The sequence below is a fragment of the Galleria mellonella genome, unplaced genomic scaffold, assembly GCF_026898425.1.
Source record: "Galleria mellonella isolate WM207_F2 unplaced genomic scaffold, CSIRO_AGI_GalMel_v1 utg1053, whole genome shotgun sequence".
NCBI classification, from domain to species: domain Eukaryota; kingdom Metazoa; phylum Arthropoda; class Insecta; order Lepidoptera; family Pyralidae; genus Galleria; species Galleria mellonella.
Window position 1 is genome coordinate 824,007 of NW_026441968.1, and position 25,965 is coordinate 849,971.

Genomic DNA, 25,965 nt, shown 5'->3' on the forward strand with positions numbered 1-25,965 from the left:
CGCACACACGCGCACACACGCGCACACACGCGCACACACGCGCACACACGCGCACACGCGCACACACGCACACACACGCACACACACGCACACACACGCACACACACGCACACACACGCACACACACGCACACACACGCGCACACACGCGCACACACACACACACACACACACACACACACACACACACACACACACACAACAACAAATTTAATGTCTTAAGACACACAAAAAACCGACTTCAGTCTCCACGAAATTAAATTAATTTTGTTATTACATATTTATGTAACAGCCCTTTTATTAAAAAAAGAATAATAAAAATCTATCGAGTATTGGCCAAGATATTAAAATAAGATACAATCGAATTGATAATCTCCTTTTCGAAGTCGGTTTAAAATAGTGTTATTTGACCATGCTCGGTAGATAGTGACTATATTAACGTTATCAAAAATTTTAAGTTATGTCCAGCAGTGATTTTTATTTTTTATTTTATTTTATTTCAATAGGTACACATTATAGAGAATTAACAATTTTTCATATATATAGTCTCATATCAAAGCATTAATATCCCACTCTTGGGAATAGCGTTCTCCCCATGGAGAATTAGCCTACTGTTATAGCTGCAACGCTGGCTCAGCAGTTTAATAAAGAACTTTGAGATATTCTTCTCTTATAATACAATCATTATTTCCCTAGTCATATGTTGAAATAAAGAGTATATTCTATTCTTACTTCATCACCACACGGGGGCTAGTAGTTAGATTAAAATGGTCAAATAGCACACAATTTAAATTTTATTCCATATAGATTCTGTTTCTTCTCATCAAGTCATCATCATCATCATCATCATCTTCCTACCCTTATCCCAATCATTTGGGGTCGGCGTAATATGATTTTATCCAAATTACAAAAAGATTTGGATTTTAGTTTTACGACCGGCCACCTGCCTCACGTCATCAAGTAATGTTTTCTAGTTATATCTTTCTCAATAACTTAATTCGTTCAAAGGTACTTCCTACATGAACATAGTATCCTCGTCCCAAGCTTCCATTGAAGAAATTGAATCCCTATCCTGCCACCCTCCTCAAGAGTTAAGTTTTCCACTTTCTGTCTATACCAATATAGATGAAATTCCGTCAAAGACTGTACACAAAAAGGTCATGCAAAGAAATAATATTATAAATCAATTTTTAAATTTTAATGATGCCCAACAAGATAAATATGGAAGCTTATCTTTAATGAATTATGTCAATGGAGACATCTACAAGGAAAATTTAACGATAATAAATCTCCAAAGTTCTCTCAAGGTAGTACTAATCATGAAAAGCAAGTACATTCTACAGATCTGGACTTAAATTCATTAAACATATCAACGATTATTGAAAGATACGAAAAGATTAATACAAATATCTCAAACAGAAAATGTGTTACGAAGCATTCCTTTATTCCCAAAACGAAAACGGAGCCTGCAACGACATATTTTTTCTTCTCTCGTAAAAAAAGATGTAAATTTAATAATGTAAATTCACCAATGAGAAAAAGTAAAAAGTCCACCAATCTTGTTAAATATAGAAACATAAATGAAGAGCCCAAACTTACTCGCCCACTTAGTAAATGTATGTTGTTAACTAAATATAAAATAAAAGACTCTCGGCCTTCGATTGTTGATAGATGCGATAAGAGAGTAAATTGCGATGTTGTATCTGAAGATACCAACAACGTTCAAGTGGTTATGCCACATAAAGAAGACAAGTCGTTGCAAAATACTATGACGGTTTGTGGATACGACAAAATTACAGAACAATTTATTGTGTCTATGTCCCAAATGAACAAATGCGTTGACAATGATAGCAATGATATAACTAAAACTTATGTAAATCAAGTTGTTAAAGATTTATATGATGCGAAATTAAGTCAAAGTGACACACATCCAGTAAAAATTCTATTTAGAACGCTTTTAGAATATTGGTTGAAACATACTAACGCAGACAATTTTAAAAGTGCTCTGCAACGAGCAAAATCAATTGATAAACAGTCAAATAATTATTTCACTAACGATAAAAATCTATCCAATTTATTAATTAGCAATTCTACAAAAGGTACGTAATTTCCTAGTATTGGTAATTATGATGAATACAAAACATATAAAATATCTACGAATACATATAAACAATCAAAACCACACAAAAATATGATTGAAAGTAGTAAACCGCCTTTATATAGTCCTAAACGAGATACAAAGAGTTTCGAAAGAGAGCGTTGTATACAAGAGCTTGAAAGAATACTTAAAAACACAGTTTATGTTTGTGAAACAATACGCAGTAGTCAAAGCAAAGAAAAAGATATAAAAATTACTAAAACTCTTATAAATAATATGGAGAAATTATCAGACACTAATAACCTAGCCCAAGAACCATCGCTTGAAATTTCAAATTCTTTAACAGAATTGCCAACGATCAATAATCTTATTAGTGAAACATCTATACCACCAGATGTAGCTAAAGAATTTCTAAGCTCATATCTTGCTATCTTACTTAACGATAGCAGTAAAAGTATAACCAATAGTAGTTCTCAGTCTAACAATCAATTTAATATCAACACAGAGAGTCCTATTTGCGATGTTCAAGTTGAATTCGGACAAAAGAACGTTTCTAAAAGTATCACAGCTACCAATAATGAAATAAACAATACTAATAAAGACACTTATAAATATATAAAAGACAAAAGTGAATCAGTGGACTCAGGCCAACTATATCTGAAAGGCATACTTGATAAAAGAACAACAATATTTTCCAAAGTTAAAAATGACTGGCAAACAATTAAAAATACAAAAGTAACTAATAATCTAGACAGTACAGTGAAAGATGAATTGGGCACAATAATTAAAGAAAATCCAGAAAAACATTTGATTCATGAAAATTATGATAAAAATTCAGTTGTTATAAATTTATCTAAATTTAAATTAGAGCAAATATCGATGCAAAATGACTCCTCGATAAACGGAACCATGTCCATTACAATCAAACTTAAAGAAAAACCTCCAAATGTTGGTAAATCCCAAAAAAAACATTTAAGTTTAAAATTCTCCAATGATACCAAGCCACTATTGTCACATAATAAACCGAAATGTTGGTTGAATCATACTCCTAATAATTGTAATAGCCTTAATAATATATTCGAAGCTAATAATGACGACTTTAAGACTCTTTTTGACTATAAGCCTAATGTACAAAAAGACGATATCTTAAAACCTTACTCAAGCAGTAGTGACGCCATCTCCAAACATTTTTGCCAAATAATTCATGAAAGCGTACAATCTCTCGACTTATCATCATTCAAAAGCAGTAAATTCTTCAAGAAAAATGACTCTGAATCGAAACTTTTAAAAGATAATGAAGATCCCCAATTATGCTACATGGTGTCCGCACTTAAGAAAAACAATTTAGCAACCAAATTTCACTCGAAAAAGAAAGTTAGACTGAAGGAATGCAATGGAACCGTATTAAATTCCAAAACAAATACTTCCGCTAGAATTCAAACTAACAAATATCCTGATAAATATGCGACCTTAGATGAACCGACCCCAACAATTTTTAACGAGAAATTTGTACTTTTACTATTAAAAAACTTGACATTACTTGCTAGAAACTTGCCAGGATTGCAAAAAGATTTAAACAATCTGTATATGAAATTGCGAAAAAGATTTGAGAAATCGCACTGATTTGCAAAGTCTAAGCCTTTTAGGCAAAATTTATGATGATGAAATTAATAAAATAAATAATGTCGAAGCAAAATCAGATAAAAATGCTTATTCTAGCATGGTCCAGTATGATATAGCAACTAGTACATTTAATTAACCATCCAACAAAACTGTTGATAAATATGTTAGTACAACCAATGTAATGGAAGTAAATCAATGCTGTGAAGCACAAACGTGCACTGATTTTGAAACTGAACTATTAGATGAAAAAGATAAAGTCATTTTTGATAAAAATAATTTAGAAGTGAATACGTCCCGAACCGAAATTATATTTGCAAGTAATTTGCCAAACAATGAACAATGCAATTCCAGCCTAAATTTGTACGAATTATTACCAACCAAAGAGTGTGCAGTAAGTACTATGATCAAATGTGATTTTAACAATTTTAAATCAGATAATTTCCATAACGCTTTACGAAATAAAGTAAAAAAATTAAAAGACAAAGAGGCGTTTATAAACAAGAAAATGGGTAAAAGAAAGGAAGCAGTCGCCGAAAGTGAGAAAGGATTTGATTAAAGAAATAACACTTCTATCACCTTCATTTAAAGTGTCAAGTCGATCGCAAACAAATAACAAATGGCCTGATACAATCGGAAAAAAGAAGGTTATGAATGAATTCCAAATATACCCCGTAGTACGGGGCAGAGATGATACTTTCAAAGCTAGTTCTGAGACTATATCCATATGTGGTAGTCACGAGAGAAGCGACGATTTACATACCATATACAGATGCACTAGTGAACCGTCCTATTGCTCTGGTTAGTATAATCTACGTATATGTTGATATGCTATTGTATGTAACCAACAAGCGACATTTACCATTTTCCTTGACCTAATGGAGCGCTTATTCATTTTAATACGTATGTACCGCAGTACTATGGAGAGTTAAAAATAATTTTACATTATTTAATTTATAATTCTGATTAAATTTATTTATTATTGCTAATATTGGTTTCTTTAAATTTCGAATTATTGTAGTTAGCAATATTAAATTTGGATATTTAAATTTTAATTGACATTTGGATGTTTAAAGTATACTAGTTTACATTAGTTACTAGTACTAGTTATATGTTTGTAGTTCTAAGTTTTTGTTATATGCACTTTAGCAGATTTAGAAAATTCCTATTTTAATACCTATTCTTTACCACATTTCCTCATTTCTTTTTAGTGTAATTATTATTTTTAAACTTTAATTGTCTCCATTATGGTGTGTAAGCTTGCATATTAGTTAACCATCGTCCACCATCGTTGGATAAATTAGGATCAACAATCTCATTCCACATTTTGGACACTTTTTTCTTTTTTTTTTTATAATAACAGGTAAATCTACAGTATTATATAAAAATATTATTAGTTCTACATTCTTGAACTGTGGATAAAAAGAAAAAAAGAAGAGACAAAATATGTCTGAAATAAATTTTGAATTCTAATGTACGGAGTGGTGCGGAATTATTTATTACTTACTTGCTTGTTTAGAATAGTGTTTTTAGTTATATGAAATAATAAATTGTTTAAATTATTATTATATAAAGTATGTCATGTCGTTTATCTTTCTTTAACAGGTAGTTGAGAAAACAGTTTTTTTACGTATTTAAAATATTTTCATGTAATAAGTTTAGTTTTTAACACGCGTTCTATTGATTGTACATTTCGAATAATTACAAATGCATGTATTTATTTATCGATGACTGAAATTTGAGTAATCCATAATTTTGAAATTGTTCTTCATACTAAGAAAATAGTCTGTCTCAGTCTATCTCATACACTGAGCAGCGATATCGTATTGTAACTCGTCTATAATGGTAGTTTATTGTTAATGCCTTTTCGATTGTAACTGTACTCAACTCGAATGCTAATTCTTCATCTTCATTGAATTCATAAAAATTGTGGGAAATTAAAAAATAAGCCTTGTCTAAATCCGGCTCGAAGGACCAATTTATTTACGTCTTTTCTAGTAAAGGCTAATCTTTTAATGCTAAAACAGTGGATTGTAAAACTGTTATAATTCTCATTGTAGTTATTTGAATTTGACGAAAACAAAATAAAAATACGCGTAGTGCCGTCGGTGACGCGACTCGAAGTAGCGAACAGAGCCAACCTAAGCCGAGACCGCCCGACTGCTCTCAGTGTTGTCATTCGATGAAGCTCGAACAATGTTAATTACTCGAATTTCAATATCGATAATCTATTGATATATGAATCGATTGTTATATCAACGATAACATCTTGTTTTTTTTTCTGAAGTTCATAAAACATAAACATAAATATATCTATGTTCAACTTGGGAATTCATTAATAATAACTAAGTTTCCTAGCTGACTGACTAGCGTCCTAGTCTAAACTAGATCAGTCAGCGCTTACCAGCAAAAACAAGCAACAGTTTGTGTTTTATGAGCTGTGATATGTAGTACCCAATGTCTTCTCTGCTAGTACTCATGCATACATCTATTCATGTTTTCGAGTCGGCTGTTATTGGGATATTTGCGACATCTATGTTTATCTATATCATTGGTCCCTGTGGTAGCTCTAAAATCTAAAATCATGCGTCTGCATAAAACAACGTAAATGGCTTTGATTAATAGTTTTAAAACAGGTAAATTTGATAAAAGAAAAGAAAATATAGATTAGTGCAAAATTAAGAGATAATAAAACACTAGGATGCATAAAATAATTTTGTAAGTTAGACTTAAAGGACACCAGACTTTCCTACTCTATATAATATACATCTAGATGTATATGATCTAAAACTACCTTCAAGTCGACGATATCAAAGGCGTATATTATAAGGAAAAACTGTACCTCTTTACGCCTTAACCGCTCGACCAATCATGAATTTTTTAATACATAGCGTATTTTAGATGGAGAAAGGCATTGGCTACTTTTTATCCTGCAAAATTGATTTGGAATAAAATCGCGGACAGTGTTGCCAAATTGGATATTTTTTGCCATTTTGGATATTTTTTCTTTGTTTTCGTGAAATTTTGGAGAAAAACTAATTGAGCGTGGAAAAATTTGAATTGAAGAAGGAAAGAAGGTTTTCTTTTCGTATTTTGCTTAGTACTTTCACGTGGTAAAACTGTAAAGACCATTTGCAGGCAACAACACATATAGCTAAAAAAATTGTGATAACATACACAAAGTTTTAAATGGATAAAAAACGATGAAATCGTATCAGTTTGGAGAATAGTTATTGGACATTTGTGAAAAAATCCAAAATTGCACCTGGCAACCCTGGTCGCGGGGAAATACCAGTATAGCAACAATGTGCTGATGAGTCCATAACAGCCGTCTCCCTAACTCTTTGGTCCGTAGGGCTGATAAGCCCGACGTCACAGCCGCTGCGTGGTCCGCAAGCTGGCTTCGTCTCCGGTACACCTGGTGGACGCCTGGCCAGCTGGATCATAGGTACGAACTCAGGCTGAGATCTGAGGACCAGTTGCAACTGATCTAATCGCTTGTAGACTTTTGCACAATCTGTTCTTAAAATACCGCATGTGCTTTTAAATTATCTTCATAATCTAATCGCTAGACAATGTACAAAGAAATCTGTCAATCAAAATTTCTTAAGCACGCATTAAATTTTAATGCAATAACTACAGGCCTAACTTATGTGTAATGAGATGGAAAAAGCTTGACTAGTTTCGGAATCAATTCGAGACTCTTAATCATATAGCCGTAAGCGCCTACAGCTCGCGCTCAGCCGGCCGAGGCGCGCAGTCATACTCTCGCTCGCGACACAGCAGTTCATGATTAAGTGTTTCGAATTGATCCCAAAACTAGTCGAGCTTTCTCGATTATTAAACCGATAGTTATTGCATTAAATCTATCGATAACTCAAATGATAAAGAACTAGACAGCGAAAGTTGTAATCTCATTCCACGTCGTGGACTAGCTGGCAATAACGATACTAAATATCACTTATTACTTCAAATTAATTTGCCTCTTGTCTAAGTTAGTCTTTCTTGCGAATAATTTGATTGATAGAAATCTTTAACCTTGTTAAAGTAAAATGAACCTTATTTCGATGCACGTAGAAAATAAAATTCACTTATTGCCTGTTAACCTTTTGATTGCTCGTGCTATTTTATTATGAACCGCATTCACTGTAAGTACAGAATGTACTTACATGTACGGATATGTTTTGTAAATTGTAGACAACAAATTTGTTTTTTTTTTCTCGAAAAAAGGTAATTCAATAAAAAAAAATACGGCACCAATTTAAAAGCACTACAAGTAAAAAATAAATAAGCCACTTCATTGTGAATATACAGCTATTCTCCATTTTGGAAATTGATTGAACATTTCTCCCTAATACCAGTTTTATTCCTTCCACAGTAACATCATACGTGTATTTACTATACCGTTCGCGATATTTATTTTCAGACTTTTTATAAAAAAAAAATGGAAATTAACGCGACCATTTAAGTAAATATGATAACTATGATAATTATCCTGAATTATCTCAACGTGTCGAACGTGTTACACCGGCCGCGGTCACGAGTAGACTGATGTCGCGCTGCCATATTTCTGTTTTGAGAATTTTTTATCTTCTACCCGCACATTGTCCCACATCACACTAATTGTGTCGTTTTATTTAGAGTTACTGCACACAACGCTGTTAAATAATTTTACTTCTCTTCCTTAACTTTTTCACTGAATATCTTCTAATGAAACGGAAACGAACGGAAAAAAACGGAGAGGAAATATTTTTTTTAATATAATTTTTTTTATTTCTTATTTTCTAATGTCTACAGTTTTCAAAGTCAAATATATATTTTACTAATATATCAAAATCTTAATTAAGTGTAAAGGTTGGCATTGATTTGCATTTGAGAAATAATTATTTTAAAATTATCCTTAAATATTAATTACTATATGGTAATTAAAAATTTAAACTGAATTCCAAATAATCGAATAAAAATTATCAGTTGTATTGATATTTGTCAATTAAATGCCAACCATAAATATTGTTTATGAATTTTTTTATTTTAATTTATTTTTATTTTATTTAATTAATTTTAATTAAAACTTGTAAATATACTAACAATAATATATTTATATAGAAACGTATTTATCTCTAATTGGAGTTAAAAAGTCGAAAAGTATTATTATTACATTCAAATCATCAATGTTCATACAAAAGGTACTTATATATGATACTTTTTTTTTTTTTTTATTTAATTTCTATGCGTTTAAATTACTAGTTTACACTACTGCACGCACACCAAAGAACGAGATAGCATGTCACATGTCTCATTCTTTAACTCCTGTGCCTGTAATACTAACTACTAACCTTAGTTATAACAGTTGCTTGAATTTAATAATGAATTATTGTTAAAAGTTTCATGAGCATACATTATATTTTAATGTAACAACTACTGGTTTAACTTACGTGTAATTAGATCGAGATAGCTTGACTAGTTGCGGGATCAATTCGTGATCCTTAATCATGAGCGGCTGTAACACGAGCACGAGCCTGAATACGCTCCTCGGCCCGCTAAGCGCTCGTGGCACCGTTACAGATAATTAAATTAATTACCAAATATAACTGGTTGTTATTACATTAAAATAGGAAATTTTACACTATGTAATTGTCAAAACTAACAACTAAAAGGTATGGAAGAGACCTCGAGTCTTTGTGTTAATACTGTTTAATTAAACATTTAACTGTGGGTGTTTTCAAAGTCATGCATGGTTTCTCACGCCCGTGAGTTTTTTTACGCAGGCGATCCTCGGAGACGAAGTTTGTACGTAAAAGGAGCCACGTTTTTGCATGACTCTGAAATTTCTAAACTATCGTTTTACACATTTGTTAAAATATGTATACTAACGTTACTAATGCAGAAGAGAGGAAGGGGGAGGGCAATGCCCAGCAAAACCTTAAACAGTCTCTTCCTGAAGTAAGAATTCCTTTTTAAAAGGCCGGCAACATACCTGCAATGCCGTTGGTGTTGTGTGTGATTAGGGCGACGGTAGTCACTTACCATCGGGTGAGCAGCATGCTCGTTTGCCCCCTGTGTTGTAAAAAAAAATTATCGTGTCAGTAAGTAAAAATAAGGTTTAAACAAAAATAACTGTTACAGAATCCGGTGGGCCGCTCGAGAACGCGTCAAAGGAGCTCGGCCAGGCCCAGCTGTCCGTTCAGCAGCTGCAGCGGCTGCTCGATGCGCTGGAGTTGCAGCAACAAGTTCACCACGACACCGACGTATGATATATCTTTTCATCATCTCGAGGATTCTTCAACTATTGTTTCCTTTTGGTGTATGCCTCTAATTCATTCTCCATTCTGATGTGTTTGGGATAACAGGGTTCCAGTTGTGTTGTGAAGTCCACGTGCTGTCTCTTCATTTCATTCTTCTATTACTCGAGTGTGGGTGTCGCCCTCTGGTATCAGGAGTTTCTAAACCACTTTCTTTATAAACGAAGGCCTCTAATGCAGCTTACCAGATGACAGCTTAACTGTCCTAAAAACAAACGCAATTTTTCATTTATATACCTTTTTTTTTTAATTATTCTATGGATGTGACCACAATATGTCACTAGTCAGGAAATCAGTATAAGACAAGAAAAACTTAAACTGGAAATCTCCATACTATGTCCCATGGCTGAGCCCATGGTGACAGTAGGTTATTTTCGACTTGTATGAGGAAAATCCCATGCTCGGATCATGAAGGTAGTTTTCTTGGGTTGTTAAAAATCGTTCTCCATTACTGAAGATATTTATAACGTCTCTATCATAGACTACCGCGAGTTATGGTTTTTAACTCATTGAAGCACTGTAAGTCCGTTGATTCATCTAATACTGGGTTACCCTATACTGCGTTTGCTTATACGTAGTCTTCACCTTAAAACACTTCGATTAATTATTTTAGAGAGAATAAAATGTTCGTTGTCCAAAATTACATATTAATGCGATTGGAAACGTTTATTCCGAGTCGGTTAAAGTTGAACCAAGTTGAAACATTAAAAAGTATTTTTCGTGGATTATCCAGAATAGGGTCGAATTTAAATTTTTTTTTTGGAGTCCCCTAATTTAGGTAAACACATTCCAGGTCCAAATGATAGCTCAAGTTGAAGTGGACGTACTGTAAACTGTACAATTGTCATTCATTAACCATCGAAATATCAAGAAATATTGAATATAATCCCGCCAAGATTAAAACTACGTGTAATAAAATATAATTTTTAATTGGTATTTGTAAATAGTAAAATGTAGTTAGTATTTATAAATGTTATAACATAAACTAACTTTTTGCCCGCCATTGTATATGCGTGGACTTCAGAAGTAGGGAATCAATAAAATAAAGCAATTCTAAGTATCAAGATGTACAGTACAGATACATCAATTTAAGTTATATTTTCCGGAACATAACAGTGAAACCACATTAATAGGTATTGGCGATCCGCACGCATGCTAAAATTAAATGAATTAAGAGGCCTCCTGAAAATCAGCACTATATAGGTACATCTCGCTGGAGGTGTGCATATATAGCAACAGCTGAGGCGGCTCCAGCAACCAGCAACATTAATTGTTTTTTTTTTTTTCTTTTTATTTTCTTAATACTGGTAATAAAGGTTATCTATCTATCTATCTGTCTTAAATTTAGTGCAGTCCTTTTTACGTGATGGAAGAACAAATATACAGACAGATAGGAAAAATTTCTAAAGATTATTGTATAGACATTTGTTGGTCTTAGCAAGAGCTCTCATATAGTTTTTTTTTTTTTTTTTTTTTTTTCTTAAATATCTCCCTTCTGTCTGTACACCGTCAAGTTACAAATTTTCTTTTATAAATGAATGAAAATTTATTTCAATAATCCACAACACTTACATTTATTTAGACTGCAAGTAATAACAATATTAAAAAAAAAATAGAAAAAAGAGATATTATATTAGTAAGATATGGACTACTAGTTACTTGACGCTTCGCTCTTTCAACTCTGGGGGTCTACCATGGAATGAAACTACGAATTTTCGGGCTCAATTTCGTCTTTTCGCTCGTACCAAAATCGGTCCAATAAATGGAGCTTAACATTTCGTTCGTCATGAATCCTATCGTAATGATCCAATAATATTTTACCATTTGTAATATTTTTGAACGGTATAATATTAAGTAATTTCAACATAACATTTGTCTTTCGTTCAGCCCCGAAACTTCAGAAAATATTTCATGGTAGACCATCTGTTTTCTTTCGTTCCCGCGAGTATTTTTGGAAGAAAATATTCTTCTATAATCTTATCGGGAATATCGTTCCTATTAATGAAATAATATTTAGGATCGGTTTCAGTAAATACATACAAAACCTTTCTCTTTTCAACGAAAAGAGAATAGAAAAGAGAGAAACGAAGAGAAGATTTTGTATGTATTTACTGAAACCTGAATTTTTCTCTCTTTGAAACGTAAAAAGAAATTTGAAGGTTTACACTCAAAATCGATCATTAAACTATCTTATTACCTCTTTAGAGGATGAATTTCCAAATTTTCCTTTTTTATTTTATCCTTTCTTCTTCTGTTAACTACCTAATATGTCCTTTTTATTACTACTCTTCTTCTATAAACAAACTATTCTAATTTTCAATTCTTCAGTAGTTTCGTTGATCATTTAGTTTGGACTCTCTTTATGGTGTACATATTATATAGGATTCCAAGTATTATTTTCCCGTACAGGTGTCACTAGAGGGCGCTTCGCCGAACGTCAAAAAAGACCGGCGCAAGTTTGGGTTGCGCAAAAAGAAATCGAATAACAAATGCGCGTCGGTGGAACTCGCCCCGCCGCACGTAGACCCGTCCAACTCGCATATGGTAAATATTAGATCAAAAAATGTCCTTGCTTATCCGAGTTAAAATGCCCTTATCTAATTACAAATGTCCCTATCCGAGTAGAAGTGTCCTTACTTATCCGAATAAAAATGTACATACTTATCCGAGCAGGAATGTCCGTATCCAATTGAAGTATCCTTATCAGAGTAGAAATGTCCTTACTTATCCGAGTAGCAGTGTCCTTACTTATCCAAGTAGAAGCGTCCTTACTTATCTGAGTAGAAATCTTCTTACTTATCCGAGTAGAAATGTCCTTACCTATCTGAGTAGAAATGTCCTTGCTTATCCGAGTAGAAGTGTCCTTACCTATCTGAGTAGAAATGTCTTGCTTATCCAAATAAAAATGTCCTTACTTATCGAAATCATTGGCGAATTTAAGATTATTTTCCGCTCGCAATGAGAATGGATATAAGACAATTCTGGACAAGGCATTGAGTACCCGTCCTCCCCTTAAATTCGCCTATGATCCGATTTGAGTTCATATCCAATTGTGCAGTGGAATAGTTATACTAACCTGTATCATAAGAATAAATATTCAGGTAAAACCAATCGTGAAGTCAATAATAATGTTGGCAATTCATGAGAGCATGGTTTTCACTCGCCCGCACTCGAATCGCGTGAATTCATTTTGTATTGTAAATTTATTTGTTAAATGCAAAAAAAATTCACAACCCTATTTTATGCGGTATATATATTCTGGGGAATTGTTCGGACTGATACCTGCTGCTGATTTCCACCACCGTACAACCCGCCACAAACTAAAGTTTCATCCCAATCATCTGGACGAGTGGCGGTCTTCCACCGTGCGTTTTTCAAGGCACTTTCTTCCACGCACAACCATTCTTTGGAATCAACATCCAGCAGCAGTATTTCCGAACCGATACGACAACATAACCTTCAAGAAAAGAGTATATTCCTTTTTAAAAGGCCGGCAGCACACCTGCGATGCCGCTGGTGTTGTGGGTGATCATGGGCGGCGGTAGTCACTTACCATCAGGTGAGCCGCATGCTCGTTTGCCTCCTGCGTTGTAAAAAAAAAATGCGGAGTTTAAAGAAAAGCGTATATTTTTATGTTGTTTACAAGGTTCTATCCGATCTATTTATTCGTATGACCGTGATATATCTGTATTGCATGAAAAGAAGCGTTCGAAAGATAGTTTATACCAGGTGTGGTCACCGGTCGATCGCGACTAGTAGTCCAGTCGATCGTGGCAAGCCAAAAAATATAATATTTTGCCAATCTAGCGGATGATGCTCAGACGCAATGCTCACACTAATATAAATAAGTAGTTACTGAGAATAATTTACAGTTTTATGTTTTCCCTCTTAATAAAATAAAAAATACTACAATACTACATAATTGTGTACTGAACTATGTTGTTTCATTTGTGATTTGAAGATGTAATTGGTAGATCGCACAGGGTTTCGTCAGTACACAGTAGATCTCGGGTCTAGTCAATAATAATAATAATAATTATTTATTTATTTGCTAGAAATGTGGTTATAATAATGGTCTTAAATATAATAGATCTACACATTTCGCCTTATCTAAAGGCATGCAAATTTAGTATTATAATTTAGTGGCTTACGTATATTAATAGCCTAGTAGGAGTCAATCCATAAATATTGGCAGCCGGACACATACTAATGGTAGCAGACTAAATAAACACAAATACAAACTAAACAAAAACAAATACATAACAAGTCAATAATATAACAAATGTCATACAATACAAATGAATTACACATTTACATACATTCATTTAATTTTTTAAAAAGTCATTTATTGAATAAAAATTGCATTCCAGTAACCATTTTTTTAACCGTAATTTAAAATTAAGTTCTCTTATTGATTTTGGTATTTTATTATATATTTTTTTTTATCACAGTTTTGTTGATACAGTGTGGTTCTGCAGATGGGCAGTTTCAACATTGTGGGATCTCATTATAATGGAATTAAATTTTATTAATTTATCTTTTTAATTGTAATTAAAACAAATTAAATTGTATCAGACAGAATTGTTCGCTCATTTTACATTAAGTTCTATTAAAACAAATTGTATCAATCCACCCGAATTCAATCATCATTATCATATCAGGCTTTAATTGCCCACTCTTGAACGTAAGCCTCCCCCTTGGGGGGTTTTGCCAGTAGTTAGGTGGTTTTTTTTTAATGTGTGACAATGGAATGGTAGCCCCGCCTGCGCTATCGGTATACGCTGAACACCAGTGACGGATGATCGTCAGGTCAGTTAGCCAATTGGAATTAATCACGATTTGCCTGATGTAGTTATAGAGTTGGTAGTTAGTAAGCGGATTAGCAAGTTCAGTTAAGCTTTGGAGATGTTTTAAGAGGTACGCTGCTGCCCATCCCTATACCCAAATTCTATAACCGTATTCAATTCATATTATGCCCCATTAGTACCTGAGAGTCTACCATGAAATGTTTTCCGAAATTTCTGGACCGATCAAAACATAAAAATGATTTTCAAATTACATATACAAAAATATTTAAAAATATTAAAAATGTCAAAATATCGTTTCTTTGGACTTTTATGGTAGGATTTTATGATGAGCAAAATGTTAAGCTCCGTTTATTGGGTCGATTTCGATATGAATAAAAACACGAAATTGAATCGGAAAATTCAGAATTTTGTTTCATGGTAGACCCCTCTGTTCAATAGCATAATTCCATCTTTCATCGTACATTATTAATGTGGGATTTTTTTTGTATACGTATTGATTTTTAACATCGGTTTGGAAGCGCTGCGAATCATGCACTCAACATATGAGATAAAATTCAAAACTTTTAGTATCCTGGAACGTAAAAAACTCTATAATACACAAATCATTATAGTATTTGCTTCGTATAACCCGCCCATTGAATGTACTAATTCGCTAGTATAACGCCCTCATTGCGAGAGACATGTTTGGCGGGTTATATTAATATAACCCGCCGAATTTAACAAGTCTCTCGCGATAATTTGCTTATTGTGATTTGTTTAAAATGGGCTTTTTAAATGTACCTTAGTCTTCTGCCAGTGATATTAATCATTTTCTCCAAATAAACATGGGTCAAAGGAATTAGAGCCCTATATACTAACTCTAAAAAGGTTAAATTTTCAAATGTCTTCAAAAATAAGAAGGTTCTCGATTCAATTGTATTTTTTTTTTGTTCTTTATACTTTAAATAAAAAAATAAAATCCTGAAAATGTTTGCGGAGAGAAATGATTCTTCCCTCCTTGATAGAGATTCAGCCAACTGCACGACTATCATTTCAGGAAAGGAAATTGTATAACATTACCAATTGCTCTGAAAACTTTAAAAAATTGAAGAATATTAAAAATGAAACTCCATCTCCATCTCATTGGAAAAATGTATTTACACAATAAATTAATTTTATAAATATATTAATTGTATTAGTTACTTGATTTTCCACTGAAATTGTTATTCATATTAATTCAAACTAATTATTATTACCTTATTTGTGTGCGACATTGTTAATATATAAAACTGTTGTATGTTTGTGACTTTGCACGTGTACAGTCTAAAAAACTTATCATATTCCTCCTACCATATCATAAACTCCTACATTCTTCACGACTCTGGAACGCGCTTTCTCTTTATCTTTCAAAAAAAGCGTTAACGCACACTTTTTATTTTTATCCGAAGTAAGTACTTTATATTTTTCAATTTCGTGTATAATATAGTATATGTCATATATGTGTAAGTATATTTGTTATTTATATATATTTATTCGTTTATATATGTAATTTTAGTATGTATGTATGTCAATAATTACTAGTGCCGCATTATTTTGACACTTCCCTATGGTTGACTGGGAGAGAATGCTTTTACATTAAGTCTAATGAATAAATAAATAAATAAATATTTTATACAATGTAATACTGTTATCGAATAAATTGAATTTAATTGAATTTAACTGGGTGAATCCTTCAAGGAAGTTAGATATCAAGTATTTAGTATTAAGATCGCAAATAAAAAATAATCAAATTACATACATAGTAAGACAGCAGTAATACAATATGGTATTTTCTGTGGGGAAAGGGATTGTTAGTAATGGAGACTAAAAATCCCATTGCTAGCAATATACCCAACTAGGTCGACCTCCTCGCGGTTCCCCCTGGAAACTATCATGGTTAATTCCTGATGAATTCATCATGATGGACTAACTGGCCTGTTTTCATTCTCACCTATCACCCTTCACTGGTGCTCCGTCAGCGTATCCCGTTAGCGCAGGCGGGGTTACCATACCATTTTCATCCATCAAAAAAAATGGTATTTTCTGTCTCAAATAAGTTTTTATTTTTTACAATTCCAGGCAATATCGGCGCTCACAGCGCCACCTTCCCCTGGTGGAGGCGCTTCCTCGATGCCCAACTCGGCGGCCTCCTTGCCAATAGGTAAGTGACTTTATGTCTATACAAATAAAGCATATTTTATCTCTTCGTGTTAGTCGTGTAAGTGTTAGTGTAGACAAATCTGAAACTACCCGCTTTTGATGTAAATGTCTCCTTATATGAAATCTTTAATAGATTAATACAATTTTCTAATACTCTAAAATGTATGCCAATTATTATTAATTTATATAAAAATATACAATTTTACATACAAGGTTAGTCGAATAACGTTAAGGAAACTGAATCACTTTTCCCAAAGGTTATCATAATCATTTAGTCATCAGTCGTTATTTGTCCACTCCTAAACATAGGCTACCCCTATTGGGGGGTTTTACCAATAGTTGCAACTCTTGACAAGCGAATTGGCGAGCGCAGTTAGACTGGTGATGTTTTAAGAGGGACACTGCCCATCCCTACCACCGTTTAAGACCTTAGTCGCGTCTTACGACACCTACAGGAAAGGAAAGGAAAGTAATATTGAATAATATAGTTTGTTGTTTAGAAGGTGAACTATAATTCTTTGTGCATAATTAAAAAAACACAATGTTATACTATTATCTAATATCTTTATTATAACTGAATCTACAAAATCATGTAAATAAATAAATAAATAAATCACTCCGATAAAAATACAAAAAAAAAATCATCTTTTGTATCTTTCAGACCCTTCTTTTTTTTTATTACTACTGTATTATCAGTAAATAGTGGTTCAGTTTCATCAATTTAGTACCTGTTTCTAGACTAGCCTTGTGTCTACAACAGTCTACATGTTATAATAGTGATCATATAACTAAATATAATATAAATAAAAAATTAATAAATAATACTTGGATACACGTTATAAAAAGTATGTGTTTAGAAAATTGTAAACAATTAAATTAACTTTAATTTTAGAACCAACATTATCCCGAAACCTGATTCCTGCCCAAATAGTTCTCCAGTGTTGCCACTAAGAAAGCAATCCAATGACCAAACCAAGAGTGTATTACCTTGTTTACGTACTGTTATATACGAGTCATGTTTGTCATTTATTTTATCGTAAAATAATATTTACGTTCAAATACATTGGCGTTTTAATTTGTGTGAATAATTTTGGGGATTATGTCTAAACAAGGATTCTACGAAATTGGTAAGTTGTGAAGCTCAGCGTAAGCATGGCAACACAGTAAAAATGGCGCCAAAAACACGGTAACACGAGAGTGCACGACAGATAACGCTGCCGCATGTCGGTCTGGCTCTATAACATGTAGCTTGGCCCTATTAAAAAAAAAAAAGCTTAAGGGTATGTCACATTCAAACATGAGTGTATGAGTTCGGAGAATCCATAGATCAATCGCTATATGGCTAGTGTTGCTATACGAAAAATGGAAAGTGCAGTCCAGCAAAAGAAAAATAACACGATTTCATTTCAATTTTACTCCTCTTATTTTATTTTTTTAATTATCCAATTTTTTAGGAATAAATAAGAGATATTTCTGCATATGAATGTATTGTTCTATGATAACTTCTTACTATAAATCATATCTATTTTGTATTAAAACTTAAATATGTTTTAAAACTATAAAAAGTCTCTATAGTATACAGATATATTTATAATTATATTCTTGCTGGACCTCACTAACAGATAATTTAATTAAATACTTATTTCCATTAAAAAAAAAAGTAATAAATTATATGATTAAAACCTTTCTCGTTTGTCTTCCAGCGTTTCTTTCGACATTTCTGGCCTCTACTTTAGTTCGTAAGACTGTTTTTTGTTTTTATTTTTTTCCCCCCTATTCCGTCTCGAGCACATACCACTATGTAAATATGCCTCACATTACCTACGCTTCATTATCAACGCTATGCCATGAAGTCATAAAAATTAAAATATTTTTTATTGTAAGTATAAATTGTAAAGCCTTATTTGAATGCATGGCTGTTTTTTTTTTTTTATTTATTGTAATTTAAATTTCGCCATTCCGAATTCTATGCGAAATTTTGTTTTTTTCTTCATTTCACAAGACATATACTTGTTCATTGATGTCAAAGAGTAATATTAATGATACCTAGACAAGTGGGTACCTATATGAAAGCGTCCCCTTGTGTTCCAAACTTGAAAGTTTTGTTAATAGGCTTCTTAGACACCACGCCGGCATACACAGACCAACAGTGTATGCCGGCTGCAAACCCAGCGACCCGGAGGTCGTCACCTCCGGAGTAGAAGCCGGGGTAATGGGGTACGCCCCGAGGCCCCTACCTCGCCCGCCCACGCGTCATCTGGCGGGCGAAGAGAAGATCCTATTGTTGTTGTAGGCTTCTTGTAAAATATTAGACAGAATATAAAACTAAAATGACACGAGGAAAAAAAATAACATAGGCAGTTAGGCGTTTATGAAAAAATATAATAACTTTTTCTTTAGTTTTTTTTTTTTTTTTTTTATTTAATAGTGTTTGTTATTCTGGATCTTGTTTTAAAATTAATAAATCGCACCTATGAATGACGAAATGTTTAAAATATGTTAAACTTTTTGAATTGATAATATTTGAATTGTGCCCGTACACCTGAATTTTTTTCCGTAACAAGCAGGAATATTACAGCACTAGCCCTGTAGAGCGAGATAAGCACCTCCAGGCGCCAGTGAGCAAAGGGTACCATTCGTTTCTAACTCAAATTTGATTAAATTTTGACAGCACCTTTTGAGTGTTGATGTTTGCAATAAAAATTGATTTTTTAAAATTTTGAAATTATTATGTACTAGCGGCCCGTCCCTGCGTCGCACGGGTGGACATTTTTATGTATTTTTACGAGTGGATAAATATATATATATTCTTCTCCCGTTTTCCCAACATTTCCCTTCGCTGCTCTGCTCCTATTGATCGTTGCGTGATGATAAGAACACTATAATCTGACCAGGAGTATGAAGAATAATTGTACCAAGTTTCGTTAAAATCCGTCGAGTAGTTTTTGTTTCTATAACGAACATACAGACAGACAGACAGACAAAAATTTTACTAATTGCATTTTTGGCATTAGTATCGATCACTAATCACCCGCTGATAGTTATTTTGAAAATATATTTCATGTACAGAATTGACCTCCCTCTCAGTATAGATTAAACTAGCTATCTGGGATTTGCACGGGTAGATAACATTTTAAAAAATAAAATATAGGCTATATTACTAGCTTATAATATATAATCTTACTCTAAGTGAAAGAATTTTTAAAATCGATTCAGTAGTTTTAAATTTATCCGTTACAAACAGTCAAATCTAATTATTTACTAATCTTTTTTTTTATACCACTGAGGTGGCAAACAAGCATACGGCTCACCTGATGGTAAGTGGTTACCGTAGCCTATGAACACCTGCAATACCAGAAGTATTACGCGCGCGTTGCCGACCCTGAAGAAACCTCTTTACACCCCTTTTGAAGAACCCCGTGCTGTAGTCTCTTGGGAAAACGTCGGCAAGGAGGTCATTCCACAACCTGAGTGTTCGTGGGAGGAAACATCTCTGAAACCGCGCAGTACGCGACCATTAAGGCTGTAGGACACGAAGATGAACTCTGAGAAATAAGATCTTTTTTTATACAACTTAGAAGAGCAAACAAGCTGACGGCCCACCTGATGGAAAGTGGTAACCGTCGCCTATAGACATGAGCAGTACCATGGACATACCTATAGATTAAAGATCGAAAGAATAATTAAAATCGACTCAGAATAGACGATGTAATCGCATAACATACGCTCGAAAAACAGACAAATTAAGAAATTCCTCCAAATATAGATGAGACACGTTTACACAGTTCAATACACTGTGGTACCATCACATTAAGGTAATCTTTAGACGACATAACCTTGTTCTGTCGTCCTTATCTAAGATAATTTCTACGTTCCGCTTACTTCATCTTGTTCTATTATAGAAAGTTATTGCCTCCTTCGAATTTCTACTTTAACGCCTTGTAATAAAGTTAAATATTCGTTGAAGATTATCAATGTTTGACTCATAGTTTCACTTGAAACAGATTGGTATATTTCTAATTTATAAAATCTCAAGTTATTCCCGTTAGAAATACTTTTGTTTTCAAGTTTGAGTTGTAATGTCTTAACATACAGTTTATTTTCATATATATATATGTACTATTGCCACAATATAATTGTTACCTAATAATTAATTCAATGCAATTACTCGAATAAACGATGTAGTTTACAGTGAATAACTTGATACGTTGATAAAAAATGTTGGTATTGGCAGTACATTTATTTGTTTTTACATAAACAAAGAAACTGTGACATTTACTAGTTTTGTTTTTTTTTTATTAATTTTATTTTAATTTACTCAGTGTTTTTACGTCAGTATATTATGAACGTATTATAGTATTCTTGTATGTGATTTTTTTTATATTAAAATGTCAAGTGATAGCGGTGGTGTTGTGTTAACAACGGCAAGGATTGTCTGTCAGTATATATCTAAGACGCTGAGGGAGTGCGAAGAACGTTCTAGAAGTGAGTTGATTAGTTTACTTCTTTATGTAACTAAAAGCTAACGGTGACCTCACTGTCACATGGTGCGAACCATTTTTCCATAAAAATTATAACTTATATTAAACTGCTCATGTGTATAGGCGACGGTTACCGCTTTCCATCAGGTGGGCCGGCAGCTTGTTTGCCATTCTAAGTTGTATAACAAAAAAATTAGGCACTAGGTGTCATGTCGTATGGGGAGGTCAAGGATATGGCCTGGGATAGAGCTGGCTGGAAGAGAATGCATGAATTAGTTGCACCGACAAGAGGGAACTCTTAAATGAAAAGAGAGATTAATCAAACATAGAGTATATGTCTATTTATAAAAGACTTTACAGTAATTATAAAGTTTCAATGAATTAGGAAAACTAATTCAAATAATTAGGAAAAACATTTTCGAAAATACTTAAATACATATTTAGGATTTAGACACGTGCCACATTATTTTTGCAAAATGTATATAATTTCTTTGAATTTTTAATCAAATATTTATGATAAAAAACATAATTCTCTTTTAAAATAATGCCATTTTTTCACAATGTTCTCTACCCAAAGGTTGTGTGGAAGAGATTGCTGATCGTTATGGCCTTTTGTATCACTTCACATTAATATGTTGTTAATACACTGTGTTTATTTTATTTATAAATGGTGCAATAAAGTTTAAAAAAATAAATAATCCAAAAGCCTAACTGCAGTTGCCAATCCGCCTGCCAAGCGTGGCAACGAATGACAAAACCCTCCCAATGATAAACACCAAAAAGAAATGATGATGAAATAAATAATCTCTTTAAAAAATATGATGCATCAAATTTAAACTCCTAGAAGAAGGTTTTATAATACGCGCACCACAGGGAGACTGTACAAAAGTCGATTGCTTGGGTACCTCTGTCCCATTCGTGTTTCAACCGTGAAGCAGTTGTGTTTGCATGGCTGTGTTTCGGTTTGAAGAGTGGGATATGGCGTGAATTTACTGGGTGCAGAGAAATAACATCTGAGTCCTCAGGAATGACAACGCATGGGGGTATTATGGGCCAAACAATATAACTCTGTTCTGTCCATGGTACTGCTCATATCTATAGGCGACGGTTACCACTTTACATCAGGTGGGCTGTTAGCTTGTTTGCCATTCTAAGTTGTATAAAAAAAAAAGTGTCACCCCTAGTGTTGCAAGCGTCCATAGGCTACAGTGACCGTTTACCATCAGACGGGCTGTATGCTTGCATGCCACCTTTGTGGTATTAAAAAAAAACGTAAATTCTCTCAAAATGTTGAAACACGTGTCTCATGGCTACTAGAAAATACAAATACGAATTTTTATAACTCCCAATTCATCATACAAACTTTGCTTTCCCCTTTTTTACACCGCTAAAGGATGTATATATTTTTTTTGATGTGTGAAAATGGTACGGTAACCCCGCCTGCGCTAACGGGATACGCTGGTGGAGCACCAGTCAAGAGAATGAAAACTGGCCAGTTAACCCATCATGATGAATTCGGATTCAGGAATTAACCATGATAGTTTCCAGGGAGAACCGCGAGGAGGTCGACCTGGTTGGGTATATTGCTAGCAATGGGACTCTCAGTCTCCATTACTAACAATCCCTTTCCCCCAAGGGATGTATATTAGAAATTTAAGCCTATACAATAAAACAAGTTTAAAAAATCCTAAATTTTTCAACAAATCGTATAACTTTTGTATAAAAAGGTTAAAAATAATGAGATTTTGTATTTTTTTTTCTCCTTTTGTATAGAATGTTTAAAAATAATAAAAAATTTGTATTCACGTGTTATGGTGAGTTTTTTGGTGTTAAAAAATGTACAAAGATATGAATAATAAGTTAGAAATGATATTAAGGAATGGCAACGCATGGGGGGTATCATGGACGAAACAGTATACTCTGTTATGTCCATGGTACTGCTCATGTCCATAGGCGACGGTTACCACTTTCCATCAGGTGAACCGTCAGCTTGTTTGCCATTCTAAGTTGCATAAAAAAATGTACTTGACATATAATCATTCGCTATACATTATCTATAGATTCTAAACTCGTTATTAGTTGTGCATGATTCCTTTCGAAAAACATTGCCATTTATAACATTTTTTTTTTATTGACTGGTAATATAGTAATATCGATAAATATAAAAAATTAATAATTTCATGTCTTATACAGGATGGTATTAAAATTTTTAGCTATTATAAAGGTAGGTTCTACTGTTGTGTACTGTAGAACACCCTCACTTTAAAAGACTAACGATTTTGGTATCACTCTGTATAAATAAAATCGACTTCAATCGACAAAATTTATAATAGTATAAATAGACTGCTTCAATTAAAAAGGACTAAATAAAATCGGTTTTCGATTAGCAAAGATATGCTCTCTGTTTTGAAGTCGGTTAAACATTTTCTTTATTAGATATGTTTTATTTTGGAAATTAGAAAAGTCGAATACTTCATTGCTCTAAATGACTTCAATTATTACCCATATTTTACTTTTTTTGTGTTGATATTGTAAGTACAGACAGCTTTAAATATTCTCGTTTTATTTATTTATTTATTTATTTATTTATTTATATGCCTTTATACATTCACTTATAGTATAGATATTAGGTTATAGTAATGTAAAGTATTATTTTTTTTTTTTAACAAAATACACATCTCCCCTCTTAAGGAGAGGAGATAGTAAACTAACCCCCAGCAGAAGAACAAGTCCAGGTTTAGGATCCCTGGGAGAGAATCCGTAAGAGAGAGATATCATAAGGGGCGACTAAGGGCACTGGTCGTGGAATGGACAGCAGAGTCCCTCTTAAAACATGAAAGCCTGACTGCGGTTGCCAAACCGCTTGCCAACCCTGGTAATTGCTGAAAACCCACGCTTTATGCTGGATACCTATGTTCAACAGTGGACTTTTAACTGCTGGTATATTAATAATACCACCAGCCACCAGACCGCATGACGAGAACCTCGTGAGAGCCGAAACCGAGAAAAAGAGAAAATATCTCGACCTGGCTCACGACGTGACCGAAATGTGGGGGGTGGCATCCACCGAAATCATTCCAATCGTTTTGTCGGTGAACGGTCTTATCCCAACCAGTCTGGAACAACAGTTACCACTTTCCATCAGGTGGGCCGTCAGCTTGTTTCCCATTCTAAGTTGTATAAAAAAAATCTCAGACGGTTGGGATTCCGAGGCGGCTCACTCCCGGGAAAGATGCAGAAAGCGGTGCTCTTAGATTCTGCCCGGATTGTACGCCGGTTTCTCTCCCTGGGGCCTTGAACCCTGGCCGACTGTGCTTCTGCCGGGGGTTAGTTGCCATCTCCACTCCTTAAGAGGAGAGATGTGAATTCTCTAAAAATAATAATAATTTTTATATATTTAAAGCTGACTGTACATAATTGATATATCGAAATCCATAAATTCTAGAGTATTCAAAGTCCACAATTCAGATGCCATTGTAAAATAGAAATCGTAACAAAATTAAACGCTTGCTGACAAGGGACCGTCTCTGTGTACTTTTAGCGGGAACACTAAATATAATATTTGCTTTATTTTATTTTTTTTCTTTATTTATTTATTAAATACAAGAAATTTATGACGCGAGTACATTGGACCCCGCACTAGGCGAACCTGAGGGCTTACCATGAAATATTTTCCGAAATTTCGGGGACGAACGAAATAAAAATTTGATGTTAAAATTACGTAATACATGCCGCTTAAAATTATTAAAAATATTAAAATATCGTTCCTCTGGACTGTTAGGATAGGATTTATGATGAACGAAACGTTAAGCTCCATTTACTAGGTCGATTTAGGTACGAACAAAAATACGAAATTAAGTCCGAAAATTCAGAATTTCATTTTATGGTATGCCCCCTGTATCGCGGGGCTCCATAAGAGATTACCAAGACATGGTGATTTTACAAGTATAAATTAAATTAGTGAGCCAGTTTTACGGAAACAACAAGTTGGAAAGACATCGTTCTCTTCGAAGTGATTCATGAAAACATGCGCATATAAATATAATTTGCATGTACATATATGTAATATAAGATGCATATAAATATAATTTGTAATTTAATAAAAAATATCAACAACCGCTGTTGAATTTTTCAGACGAAATTCTATATACTTTTTTTTCTCGGTTTATTTATTTATTTATTCCAAATTTAAACCAAATCTTTTTGTAATATGGATAAAATCATATTACGCCGACCCCAAATGATTGGGATAAGGGTAGGAAGATGATGATTTATTTTTTTATTCATAGGAAAACCAGGGCTACACTAGAGCAAAAAAATACAGTTTAGGATCACAAAATAAGCCACTAATAGGTTTTTACAAGTAGCAACAATATAGATACAAAGCGCTGTACACAAAGCAACAAAAATAGGAGTTAACAAAAAAATATGAACAAACAAGAACGAAAACGAAAAAAAATATGATGAATACAGTACAAA

At 33.4% G+C, this 25,965-nt stretch overlaps 2 protein-coding genes across 2 annotated transcripts in view; both read left to right on the forward strand.

Annotated features, from left to right (window-relative positions):
- Positions 1–25,965, forward strand: part of LOC113511307 (oxysterol-binding protein-related protein 3-like) — a 60,200-nt gene that overhangs the window by 13,381 nt on the left and 20,854 nt on the right. Inside the window, 4 exon segments of the mRNA XM_052903622.1 lie at positions 7,073–7,165; positions 9,844–9,965; positions 12,429–12,563; positions 16,925–17,006. Coding sequence (XP_052759582.1) covers positions 7,073–7,165; positions 9,844–9,965; positions 12,429–12,563; positions 16,925–17,006 — 432 coding nt within the window.
- On the forward strand, positions 210–4,346 carry LOC116413362 (uncharacterized). Its single transcript, XM_031912049.2, has one exon. It carries the CDS (start codon positions 2,191–2,193, stop codon positions 3,718–3,720), a length of 1,530 nt encoding a protein of 509 aa, XP_031767909.2. The 5' UTR covers positions 210–2,190; the 3' UTR covers positions 3,721–4,346.